This window comes from Triturus cristatus, chromosome 12 (assembly GCF_964204655.1).
Source record: "Triturus cristatus chromosome 12, aTriCri1.1, whole genome shotgun sequence".
Taxonomy (NCBI): domain Eukaryota; kingdom Metazoa; phylum Chordata; class Amphibia; order Caudata; family Salamandridae; genus Triturus; species Triturus cristatus.
In genome coordinates, this window is record NC_140595.1 from 208962276 (window position 1) to 208975657 (window position 13382).

General features: G+C 42.3%; 2 protein-coding genes across 8 annotated transcripts in view; one reads left to right on the forward strand and one right to left on the reverse strand.

Annotated features, from left to right (window-relative positions):
• Window positions 1-6891, reverse strand: part of CENPT (centromere protein T) — a 1095738-nt gene extending 1088847 nt beyond the window's left edge. For 3 of the 7 annotated variants that reach the window (XM_085638665.1, XM_085638673.1, XM_085638670.1), the window contains exon 1: window positions 6135-6321. The gene's annotated coding sequence lies outside the window, so the exon portion shown is untranslated. Of the gene's footprint in view, window positions 1-6073; window positions 6331-6757 lie in introns of those variants that run through there. The other 4 variants (XM_085638668.1, XM_085638667.1, XM_085638669.1 and 1 more) reach the window with 4 other exon arrangements.
• A 102-nt stretch (window positions 6892-6993) lies between these two features.
• On the forward strand, window positions 6994-10006 carry THAP11 (THAP domain containing 11). Its single transcript, XM_085638674.1, has one exon. The coding sequence runs from the start codon at window positions 7137-7139 to the stop codon at window positions 7923-7925; it is 789 nt and encodes a 262-aa protein (XP_085494800.1). The 5' UTR covers window positions 6994-7136; the 3' UTR covers window positions 7926-10006.
• The last annotated feature ends 3376 nt before the right edge of the window (window positions 10007-13382 follow it).

Below are 13382 nucleotides of genomic sequence, written 5' to 3' on the forward strand. Positions count from 1 at the left end.
AACCTCACCAAAAGATTATCGTCTGATTGCCCTTCTAGACATAGAGGCAAAATACTTTCCCGGCACCGTACTGATAGAGCACCAGGACTGGGCAAAAGAGAATGAAATAAACCCCCAACCCCCCCCCCGCTAAATAGGGTTTTGCAAAGACATTGGAACATCAACATACATACTAATAATGTCATTACTTATCGACAAGCCGAAACTATCCAAACAGGCGATCCACTTTTGTTTTATCGACTTCAAAGCAATCCTTCGACAAGGTCAACCGAGCAATACTGCGGAGGAAATTGGCACTCTGGGGAATTCCTTCATCTCTTTTGAACCTCCTAATACATCTTCACACCAACACATTGATACAGGTAAAACTAGGCAACGGCACATATCTCTCAAGGCGTATACCAACTACTAAAGGCCTTAAACAGGAATGCGTGCTTGCACCAACACTGTTTAACCTCTACACAGCAGATAGGACATCAGCCCTTGGCACCTACAACGCGAACGCTACACATCTTGGCGGCAAAGCCATCTCCAGCATCTTGTATGGGGACGATGTTGTCATGGTAAGCCACACTCAAGTTGACAAGCAACGTTTACTCAACAAAATGCACGAGTATGCAGTTGAAAATCACCTAGAAGTGAACATCAATACAGCAAAAACCCTGAATCAATGGCAAACGACGGTCCCACTCCTGATACTTGGGGGGAAAAAAAACAATTGTGAACACCGCTGCCAATAAATACCTTGGGGTAATCATCGACGAGGGTGGCCAATTCACCAACCAACTTGAGGCCATCAGGAGAAAGTGGATGGCAATAGAGACAACACTAAGGCAATTAAAAACAAAGCTTACGGGGCCTATCATTTCTCATGTACTCTGGGTAGCACAAGCTAAAATTTCACCCTCTATTACATATGGCAGCGAAAGCACTGATGGGGGAGGGACGCTAAACTACTGGACACCACCATGGGCAGAGCGTTATAGAGTTATAGAGTTATGTTAAACCACCCATCTTACGTCTCACCTGCACAGATTCGATTGGAGTTTGACCTAACCAAACAACTTTTTACCAGGCAAGGTTCCTATATTAGGTGTTGGCACAAAATCAAGAACTCTCCCCAGAATACACTGAACCATCAGCTCTGGCAGGAACTTTTAGGCTGGTGAGATGGATGTGCTACAAAGTACTTGGAGAATTCACTCACCACTACCAGATTAGTCAACCTACGGGAAACCCAAACTACCCATTCGCTCTTTGAGCAAGTAGTAAATAAGGTAATAAAGAAGATCTCCCTTGCTGAAGACAAAGCTGCTTTTGCCTGTAGGAGCCACGCCTGGATGACACTGAGCGGCTATTAACTACTTGGGCCACAGGCATACTTCAAATTGGGGTACTCAAGGAAGACCAAAGAACAATTTATAAAATATAGGCTAGGAATCTTGCCAGCTTTACCGCACCTTCCTCCCTGGCAGAGAGAAATATGGAATGACATGCAGGCCATGTGGGAATGGCACTGAGGACATGGAACATCCAATATGCTCCTGCACCAAATTAAAAGAGGAAAGGGTAGGACTATTCAAAGCGCATTTTAACGAACAAGGGATTCGAACTCGGAGATAGGCTGTGATTGCATGCTTCAACCCCAAGGACCAGCAGCTAAATGGGAAGCTAGTAAAATTCCTGTTATTAGTAGAATCTAAGCAAGGGAAAGCTGCACCCCATGCAAACGCAAAAAAACACATAAGGAAATTTTAGCTTACGCAATTGGAATCTTTGAGCATAGAATTTGGAACCTTCTCAGAAGAAGCCGAACAAGGGCGCTTTTTAAATTAGAGTCTTTTTAGTTTTTGAAAACGCATTTCACCTGTCTTAATATATATTAATTTTATTAACGTGTATTTTTGTAGTGGTTTTAATTAACCAAAAACAATTAAAAAAATACTTACTACAATGGGTTGATGATGAAAAGTGGAGATTGCTTGTGCATCTGTGTTTAAAAATACTTGAAACTAATTACAGTACCATTGGGAGGGAAGCAGTAGCTTTCACGTGGGTAGTGAAAAAATGTAAGACGATCTAGGCTAGATTCACTATCTACACTGCTCACAGACCCCTTGCATACATTCTCAAGGGTAATGATGCATGTAAGACTTCAGCTCGTCTTGTGAGGTTACCATCACGACTTTAGGGTATGTGTTTGACGTCAAGTACATTTCAGGTTAAAAAAATGTTGGTCCGATTGTCTAGAATGCCACCTACCTCTAGTGATGATGATTGTCAGGAGGCAGTTGAGTGTGTAGTTACAATGGTTTAAGATTTAGTAAAAGGGAAGGCTACCAGAAAGGGTTAGATACTTAAAGTGCTGACAAGATATTGCATAAAGTTATACATTTTCAGAATTAGCTTGGCCCAAATAATGGAATTTAGATGCTGCAGTTAAATCATTTGCTCAGTTTCCACAGGAACTAATTTCTTAATGGTGTACTCATGCGCAATGACAGGTGTATTCCACCTACTGTGCTTAGACAAAAGTATCAAAATTGCTCATGAGCGTAATTTAGGCGTGAAGAGCATAGTCAAATGTTTGAAACAATTTCACTGGTGGCCATCTATGGATTCTCAAGTGGTTGATTGGGTCAATGATTGCACTAGTTGTTTACTCTCAGACAAACATTAGAGACTTTCTGAGACCCCATTGCACACAGTTCCCATGCCCAAGAATGTTTGGGATAAAATTGCTCTAGACTTTGCAGGTCATTTTGAGCTTTTACCATTCGAGAAAAGATAACGATTGTTTCAGTGGAATATTTCTCAAGGTGGATGTATATGGATTTTGCCCTATCTCCAAGTACTGAACAGGTGATTACATTTTGGTAGAAAAATAAAATTCCATTGAAGGCGCTCCCAAAAATGTGGAAGCTGGCAATGGGACGCTATTTACTTTAAAACACATGACACACTTAAATAATTCTTTTGAAATCAAACATCTTCAGGTGGATTTATATCTCCCCCACTTCAAATAGTTTGGTGGAAAGAAGTAATAGATTTCTGAAAGATGGGGTTCAACCTGCTATAGCTTGTGAAAAAATTGAGGCAAAAACTATGGACGAATTTACCTACACCACACACCACAATGGATGTATACCCTTTTGAACTTATACGCAAGAGTGCCATGGTCGTTGGTATGTCCAAATTGGGTGAAGGCATTGAAATTTCATGAAGACAAATCTGGTCTGTAATGCTAGATAGAGTTTCCAAGCATCAGGCTTTTAACAAAGGAAAGAGTTGATAAAAACCACAATGTGAAAGTAACTGCATTCACAGTAGGTGATCGGGTTTTGGTTAGAAAACCTTTTAAAGGATCAAAAAGGGGAATATAAACACAGGTTTCCTGTAAAAATGTTGACTCTAAAGGATCAGCTTAACTTTTTGGAGAAGGTTGGTGGAATAAAAGAAGTTTAATAAGACTAAAGGAGGTACACGCAATGAAAATTCTTAAAGCATAAGAGGGTACTTGGTTAGATTAAAGGTGAAGTATATGTTAACAATGCTCCTTCTAAAGATTGTCCAAAATTCTTCAACTTCTTTTTCTTTTCCATGATCATCACTAGTTGCTGCACCTTCGGCTACAGGTTTACTTATTTCTGATTGTGCTTTTTTCACGCCAACTGTGTTTCAGATGCTTGTCAAAACGTAGATACTTCTGCAAATCACAGACCAGTTTGTAATGTCTCTATACTCACAAGCTTTAAAAAAATAATTTATACTAAAGCTAATTGTTAATTTTCTGCATATTTCTCTTTCTTTCTCTTTGTCGTTTGTTTATAAGGGTGAAAGTGTGTTACATGCTATGTGATACGTCATCTTATATTAAGTACAGTTATGTTGTGATTTTCTGTTTCTTACCAGTTATTTCATTGGCTTCGAACACTTATTCTATCTGCACTCTAGAATTATTGCCTAACCCACAGTACTATCATATTTTAGTCCAAAAGAACTTTAGGGGCTGGCACAGCCGTTTCAATACAATTTCTAGAATTTCTCTTTGCCCCGTACTGCTTGGTTTTATTCGTGATAAAGTGCCTGTTGTAATTGATAATTCAAAGGTCACAGTGTAGATTATAAGAAGGTTTATTAGATCTTAGTTTCAAGTAGATAGCTAATTCCCACCAGGAGCATAATCCTGCTGCTCCGCCCATATCTCCATCTGACACTCCAATCCCACGAACACACTCTACATTCTAGATGACCTCACACACTGGCTGAGCAGCAGGGACCTGGAACACTGGGGAGAATGTATTAAGATACAACAAACCTCACCTCTTTATATATAAACAATACATTTACAATGGAAAATATCAAAGGACGTAAGATGGTAATTGATGAAACCATCCCATGACATTGGATACAATACTGAAGAAGAATGCATGAGATGGCAAGGGGCCACAACAGGAAATGGCACACAACACATCCCCACCCCTAAGAAACAACAGAAACGTCAAAAGGACGAAGCACAAAATGTCCAATAACATAATACAAAGCAAGCACAAGGAGATGATGGACGGAGTGCTGAAACTTTTCAGACACTCACCCCCAGTCACAGATGTGGGTTGAATCCACATCCTTCTTTAGCTCCCTTTGCCACCTCAGCCCAGACCCAGCCATATGCAAATCAGTCTTGACCCTGTGCCTCATGGGAACAGTCCAGACCGAACTGCCAAGCCAGGTCCTCCCTGAACAAGCATCCTGGGACCGGTTTCAGAGCAACACCCCTCCTCAGGCAGGTTAGCTTGAATCCAGTGGCAAAGTGAGCAAGGGACCCACGTCTGGGCATACCCTGCCAACTTAGGGCTAACAAAGCAAACACAAGGAGATGACTTTGAATGGTATGGTGGGCAAAAAAACTATGGATTTAGGCCCACATCGCTGTACTGGGGTGAATGTATGACATTGTTCTGCATTCTGTCCATCAACTGTTTTTGCAACAACATAATACCACCCCACCAAAACAAACAGAAGAGTTCAAACAATACTCTCTGCACAAAATTCAAAGCTCAAAAGGCGTGAAAGATGGTAGAATTCAGAGACCAACTAGCGTCCCACAAATAACCGGTGCCAGAGTGAAGATAACCCAAATGATTAACACAACTACCCATTAATCTCACACCACACACACTGACAGGACCAGCCTGTAGCCACCATACCTCAACACAGAAACAAGTTTCTTCCACGATGTTGTGCATTGGATGTACATGTACCCCCATCACCATGCACTTAAAAGAGACCAAAGGTTTTACTTACCCTATACTACATAGGGAAGTAACAAGGTATTCCTTTAATCTTTGGGCTAAACTACCAATCATCCAGCATCTAAAACATGATAAGTACGCACTAGGCTAATCAAATACCCTTACACCCTTAACCCCTTAGGAAAGGTGGTATCTTAGGCAAACAAATGCCCCTACACCCTAACCCCTTCTTCTTCTGTGTTCCAGCAGGCACTAGAACTGCATCAAACTCCCTGTCCAATCCCCGCGCTGCAGAGCAGCATGGAGATTGGCCTGAGCAGGCTAGAAACATGCCCTGCTCAGACCAGGGAATCGGTGGGGTGTGTCCACACCAGTTGCTCAATGCAGCGGGCTGGTTAAATTTAAGTGTACATGTGTGTTTTGGTCGGCTGGAGACGGCAGTCCAAACACACGTGCACTTAGAGAGTGCACATAGTACTCCTCCTATTCCCTCTCATGCCTCGCCTGCACACGCTGGCTGAGCCAAATGTTTAGAAATAATTTTATTTTTAAGCTGCTGGCTGTCAGTGGGGCGACGCTACTCCGCCATTGCGAGGAGCCGCCCCCGATTCTAGATGACCTCACTCACTGGCTGAGCAGCAAGGACCTAGAACACTGGGGAGGATGTATTAAGATACAATAGTGCACTAGAAGGGTCACACTTTAAGTGACTTAAGCAATAGAGTGTCACATATAACCATGCTCATACCCTGGAAATGTCACACATACGCAATCTGAAAACGTGACAGGTATGTACTTATAACCCCTAACCACCCATATACCTTAATTCTTGTTTACTCTAAAGGTCCCCCCTGCAGATGTTTACATCTTTGTATACGGCACCTGCGGATTATAGTGCTCTGTGCTCCTCCGCTCTCCACCTGCGTATTCTGGCGTGGGCACAGCCCCTCCTGAGAGGAATTTGGAAAATTCCCGAAAAAACCTTAGGTGTAATAAAGTATATCTCCAATTCTTGCAATGTTTGGCTTCCGGTAACACCGCTCGCGCCATCACGTTCAATTTAAGTCTCGCGAGAATCTACGCAAAATAAGTCCGGAATGGAGGCCATTTTGAGTAAGGCTAACTTCAAAACTCACTGTACAGAAAAGTTGTGTGCAGTTCCCGCATTTTGAACATTTATTCTGTTGGAAATAAGGGAACTACGTTGAGAGTTCCAATTTTTTTAAGATATCTACTTTCCCGAAATTCTCAGTTAACAAAGTAGCTAGTTGAGCCTTGTAGGGAGTGTAATTGTCAATTCCATGTACGTTTGGACGTGAGAATTGTCCTACGTGCTCGACGCTTTCTTGTTTAATTTGTGGTCAGTGATATTTTTAGGTCTGTGGTTCTAAGTCGTGGGTCGTCACGAACGAGGCTCAGACCGGAAGCGTATAAAACTACTAACCACTAAAGGAAATTCAAGTTTCTTCGTCGTTACTGGTTCAGTCAACAGGGTCGTCACTTACTCCGGAAGTAGTTGTCAGTTAGTTGAATCTGTAGTCTGACCGGTTCTTCGTTTATCGTTCCAGAAGCCGGAGGTGCTAATCATTTTCTCTGTAGCTTTTTATGTGTTGTCATATAGTAACCGGAAACACCATTTTCAGACGGACTTCAAAAGCGACGTCTAATTTTATTTATTACTGCATTACTTTGTTCTTACGCCGGAAGCCGTTTGCATTGTGGGATATGTAGTTCTTTAAATGCGAAGTCCGGTCGTCGTGCTCGCCTCTGTCCCCGGAACCAATTAGCATTGTGGGACCTGTAGTTCCGGTTCGCTTGTTGCTTTCAGCTTTTGGGCCCCGCGATAGCAGCTCTGAGGGCCCAGGCCCCTCCTGCGTCTTCGGGATGCCTGGTTTCACATGCTGTGTGCCTGGATGCTATAGTAACTCGCACCGCGACAGGGAGTTGCACTTCTACACCTTCCCCAAGGACCCGGAGCTGCGCCGGCTCTGGCTTAAGAATGTGTCCCGCGCGGGCGTCAGCGGTTGTTTCAGCACTTTTCAGCCCACGTCGGGCCATCGACTCTGCAGCCTTCATTTCCCTGGCGGCCGTAAGACTTACAGTTTACGCGTGCCCACCATCTTCCCTCTGCGAGGGGTGAATGAGCAGCGCCGGGCCCGCCGTGGGGGTGGCCGAGGACGCAAACAGCCAGCCCTGCAACCACCGCCACAGCAGCAAGCTGCCCCAGCCTTACTCTATAGCGGAGGAGAGTCGCAGCATGACGAGCCCCATGAGGTGGAAGTTGTGGTTGTGGGTGACAGTGAGACACGCCCAATCGACCTGACTGTGCAAGGAGAAGGCGAAGAAGCAGCTTTACTGGGGACGGTTCCAGCACGGCCCCTCAGGGTGTTGTTGGTGCGGGAGGATGAGGGCACGCCAGAAGATATTCGCCAGGGGGCCCCGGCCTGTGCCCGTGCCGCCTCCGCTGACCACTCGTACTCCTTGTCCTCGGGTACCACGGCCGAGGAGCTGCTGCGGAAGCTTAACGAGCAGCGCGATATCATCGCCTTGATGCAAGTCAAAATGAAGGAGATGAAGGCCAGTATCCGCCACCTTCGAGGCAGCGAAGTGCGTCTCCGCGAAGAGATCCGACACAAAGACAGGTTGCTGCTCAGTTCCAATCACTGTTTGTGAGGGGATCCAAGAGATGGCTGTTCACCTTCCGCCCTTGTGTGTGGGTCTCCATCTGGGTCATGCGTGAAGGTGTGTTGGGCCGAGGTGGGGAAACTTGCTCACATGGTGTGGACATCTGCTGATCACATTAATCAAATGCTCGTCCCTGGGGGAATCACCACTTAGTAAATGGTAAATATTCTCCCCCACGCGCGTTATCAGCAATCCATTTGACTCACTAAATGGAAATCAGTGACCTGTCCATCACAGAAAGACCTTAAGCAGACTTATGAAACCGTGGACACTTAAACTCCCTCCACCCATGACAAGTAAACATTTACCAAATCAATAAGATACTACATCAAGGATAAAGCTCAAAGGACTAACGGTCCATCATAAGCGTATGCTTTTCTTTGTGAGGTGGGGAACACACCCAGATAAGTTCCTGAATTGTTACGCCTCTGGAAAGTGCATGGTGTCCCTGCACTCACGCCTCACTTTGGAAGCTACTACATCCTCGGCAAAAGTAATGAATTTCGGTTTTTTAGTATATAGTGAGTCAGGACTGAAGTAGTGAGGCGGAATTAATTCGACGCTTTGATGGGACTCCAGAAGCCGACGTTAAGATGTTCGACCACGCTGATAAATCGCGTTGGAAGGCTTGCATCGCGAACAAGGTGCCTGAACAGTGGACCTTCTCATTGGTTCTCTGGTTAGTCATTTGGAGAATAGGAGGACTGTTTTTCTCCTTCACATCCCCAACCCAAGAGGACCATGTTTTAAGTGGATTCCGCCTTGATCTTTCACAGGACGCCAGTAGCCCAAAGCTACATTTAGCATTTTAGTTTCTTAGGTCCACCTCCCGGACTTCTCTATCCATTCATGGAAGATTTTGAGAGCAATGCCCTCCCGGTAAAGTACGCAGTTGGATTTCAAAGATTATGGTGCTTGCTGGCCCAGCACGGACACTTTTTCTTTTTCCCCTTTTTATACTGCCTTTAGAAGTGCCACTTGGTTTATTTAAAGGAGCACAGAAAACCGAATCTTTTTTTTCTGTACTGCAAGCGTGGGTTCATACATTAGCATTGCATTTTTGCATTAAGACCGATTTGAGATGTTCTGGAACGTCTGAGATGTTGGCCTCTTGCGAGTAATGGAATAATAGTCTATTGCCGGTGTGAGCTTAACTTTTTTATGAACCACAGAGCAACGGCAGCGTCACACTTGTATAAGTGAAAACCCTTTATTTGCCACTGCGTGGTTTAGTGCATGATATTCTACTCATGGATTTACAGTAGAATAAAAAACTAATAGTATTTGAATAGGTCCCGAAACAAGGCATTTGAGTTCAAGCAGCCCAAAGGAAGTTTGAGGTCTTCATTACTAAGCTGGTTACCACAAAACTGAATTACAGATGGCAACTGTTTAGCAACGGAAAATAGCCAGTTCGCATTTCTAGACAATGCAACATTTTATGGCACTTTTCATGTCCTGTTAATGGACGGTTTTGTTCTATACACCGTAGAGAAAGCGGACTAGCATATGCTAAGGTGTCTTTTTCTTTCTTTTTTTTAATATTAATTTCAAGGTTAACCGTGTGGTACTCTCAATTGCAAACAATTCTATTTTTTGAGAGTTTGTGTGCTTTTCGCAGTGTACATTTGGCGAATAAACAATGTTATGAAAAAGGGACATGGATTGAGGAATAATGATGCAGGTCTAACACCTTTGCTTCATGTGTTAAATGTCTTGTAGGCAAGCCTTTGTATTTGTCACGTTTATGCTTTGTGGTAGTTTGCTGTGCAGCATAGCTGTAGAATTCTTTTGTATTTTTTTTTTTTTACCTAGATTCTTAAAGGATAGTTTGTTCCATGGCAGCTTTTTCCTCTCAAATTCTCTTGTGTGTACCACATGTTTGCACTAGAACAGGTATGGTTGTAGATAAATCAGTGTATTGACAAACATCATTTGTATTTGTGTCGCTGGTTGTCAGGGTCACCTATAAAGATCCTCTCTCATCAATCAGTCAGGTAAGCATTGTAGCAGGAGTACATCTTGTGATAATTTTGTAACATTAAAAAGTCGACCAATTTTGTCATTTACTGGATGGCAATTTATTATGCATTGCTTATCCAATTTTTATCCCTGCCATATACACACGTTAGAATGTGCATACACTCCTTAAATGTTTGCTGAACACAAATTATATAAGCGTCTTTTTGATACTTTTGTGCAATGTCCAAACAGATTTTTCTTAATTTTACCACCTGTTTGTTCAAATGGAATTTGATACAATACTTAATTGAAAATTCTGACCGATTTGGTAATTTAACTCTAGCTATCAGTACTGAAGCACACGTTTATTGAGCAGAACAATTATTGGTTGCCATGTTTTAAGACTGACCAGTAATTCTTCTGCCCTGTATTGTCGTTTTTTTTTTCCGGCCTGTGTGGTCTGCCTTAAGATACTTTGTTAAAATAAAGCTAGCTGCTGTTAGCTTAGGGGGTGATCTATTTTTGTATTGCGTTTTTCGAGTACACTTAGGCTTAAAGGTGTCTTGTAGCTTTGACTTTTTCTGGTGAAATGATTAGTATGACCAGAGCCAGTTTGTTTTTAATATTTATCTAACTTTTTTAAGTGATCATGCTTAGTTCATAGATTAAGTCGTTGCTCTTTCAAGAGCTTGCATTGAAAACACTACCCTACCTAATCTCTTTATTAAATCCAACTAGTTGCTAACTCAGTTGATAATGCTGTTGTAAGGAAAATAGTTTTACAACAGGATTTACTGTACAATGAGGAGCGAGTACGTAGTTGAAGCAGCAATTATATTTTCTGTGTGGCAATTTGACCTCAAATTCGAGGCTTCAGATACTTGCTTCAGCTTATCTTTGCTTTTGCAAACACTTCACATTAGATGTAAGCAAGCCAGCAAATTAACAACACGAGTCAGTCAGGGCTCTAGCTTGGCTCTTGCAGCCAACTCACGAGCTGAGCCATCAAAAGATTGACATGGAAATCGTGCGAGATACTTCATGTCAAAATTGATAGACTCTAAAATAAAAAAGTACACTAGACTGTATCGTTACTCCGTGACATTTTAAGTAATCTTTTCTAAATAAATACGTACAATGATGAGTACTCCACACCTTAATGCCAATGTCATGAATGACCCAATCACCCTAGTTGGCTGTGCCCTGTGGGTCTTTCCTACTCCTGCAAACTCCGCTAAAAATCTTGGAGTACTGGTCGATTAAAATATCTATTGTTCGACCTGTCAACAGGACAGTATCAACCTGTCTTTGGATAATCAAATCCCTTAGTAAAGGGTTTCCTTTTTAATGCTCTTCCAACATGGAAGCAAGTGGCTCTGGAATTTATAATCCAGGTTGGATTATTGTAGTGCTCTTTACCTGGATATTAATACGACTGTACTTGCTAAATTGCAGCTGATCCAAAACACTGCAGGCAGACTAATTCTGGTTATCCCCAAATTATCAGCTTCTGAGGGGAGTCGGAAACTTCCCTGGCTGCCGTTGAATAGACAAATTATCTTCAAAGCTCTTTTGTACTATTCACAAAGCCCTGCCCTACGCTGGCCCGGGAGAACTCAGGAACTTGTTTCAGCGTTACACTCTCAACCTCCCCTCCCCCCAATACAACTGTGATTCTCAGGCAGAAATCTCCTAATTGTTCCTAAGCATCGAAAATTTTGATAGGGAAGTGGAGCCTTCTCGGTGGCCACATACAAGCTGTGGAACTCGCTCCCTTACTTTGTTTTCAGCCTCCAATCTCATACTCCTTTTCGCATGGCCCTGTAAACTCGGCTCTTTACTCTTTAACAGATAGGCAGGGGATCATTATCTTGCTCCTTCTTCCCTTTCTAATACCAACTGCTACTAGGGCATTGACGCCTTTTAGACAGATGTTGTGCTCTAAAAGTATTTTTTTCTTTAATTCGTTTTCTGCATATTTGTGTAGAAACATTGTCAATTAAGCCATGTACTAGTGGGGTTTTGCACAGCAGACAGACCTGAATTATTTCAAGGTGCTGTCATTGATATTGACTGGTCACTGCAAATGAGACCAAGCGAAGTAAAGCAGTTTGCTTTATTTGCCTAGTATCAACACAATATGGGAATGTGGTGAAGCCAGGCTCTTCTGCCCTGGAGGTTTCCTACGTACATGTTGTACAATTCAGCCAGTAAATCATTATTATTTTCTTTTCTGTTTAGAACTACAAGACCGTGCTTTGTAATTATATGGGACAATACAGAAATCTTCAGCAGCTTCACCTTAAATATCTGTATGCTAAATACCCATGGATTGAATTTGAGTCGGGACAGTGTAGATATTTAGCACTGTTGATACAGTCTCATCCATGGACGACTTTTGCAAGTAAAAAGAGGAGTCCAGTATCTTATAAAGTAATTTCATTTGTATGTTTATATCACTGGATTTCCCTGACTGTCAGTACTCCTATGTTTGCCAGTTTTTGGAATTCAAAACTGCATTAGCTAGTTGAAGGTTAGTGGCATTGTATGTTCAGTTCTTTTTTGGCTCGCTTGTCCTCATGGAATAAGGATTGAGCCAGGCTCACTGTAGCAAGAACGTCAATGATAAGTGCCTACAATCCCTCATCTATCAGGAAAAATAATTCCTGATTTAATGGCAGTATTTTCCTCATGGTTGTTCAAATCTTCCACTCCCTAGTTTGTGCGAGTAGTTTGTTCATAAGGGTTTGTGAAGCTGCAGGCACTAGGAGATAATATACAAATCTTTTCTTGAGTGATTATTTTCCCCGAAAGTAATTGTACATGTGAATTCACAAATAAAGCAGTAGTGGTTATCTAAACTCATTATTTACCTTGCCATACATATGACTGCTGTATATTGCCCAGATTGACATCCTATTATACCTCTACCGTAATTTCAGAATTTTAGGTATCCTAGTCTATTTCATAAATGATAAACTGCCAGGTCTAGCTTCACTGTTTAATTAGTAGGTATAAGCAACTTTTAAATGGCTAGGCTTACGTACATGTAATCTGCTTATTTTCCCTACATATAACTAGTATTAGAAGAGTGTCATTTAGAGTCAAGGGAAACTGGACTTATTTTAAGTGTTAGTTATTGACTCCACAAAACGAGGTGTATAGAACCACACACTTACTAGATCCAGATGCCTCTGACTAGGGGTAAAAAGGTGCGTAATGAGTGTTGTTATGTTGTGCAAAGCTGTACAGGAAAACACACTGCAAAACGTTGGGATACATGACCAGTACCTTTTGTAACTAAAGGATCCCAAGAGATCCAAAAGTTACTGGCAGCAACAGCTGTCACTGATGTGTTACAGAAGAACCTACATAATGAAGATGATACTGCAATGCACCCTAGAAGAAGGACAAAATAACTGTGAAAGAACCTACCTATCACTCCACAGTCATACTTAGTGCTAAAAGGAAACTAGGAGAATA

Coding starts and splice junctions, on each gene's coding strand:
- THAP11 (XM_085638674.1), top strand. CDS start 7,137: ATGCCTGGTTTCACATGCTGTGTGCCTGGATGCTATAGTAACTCGCAC.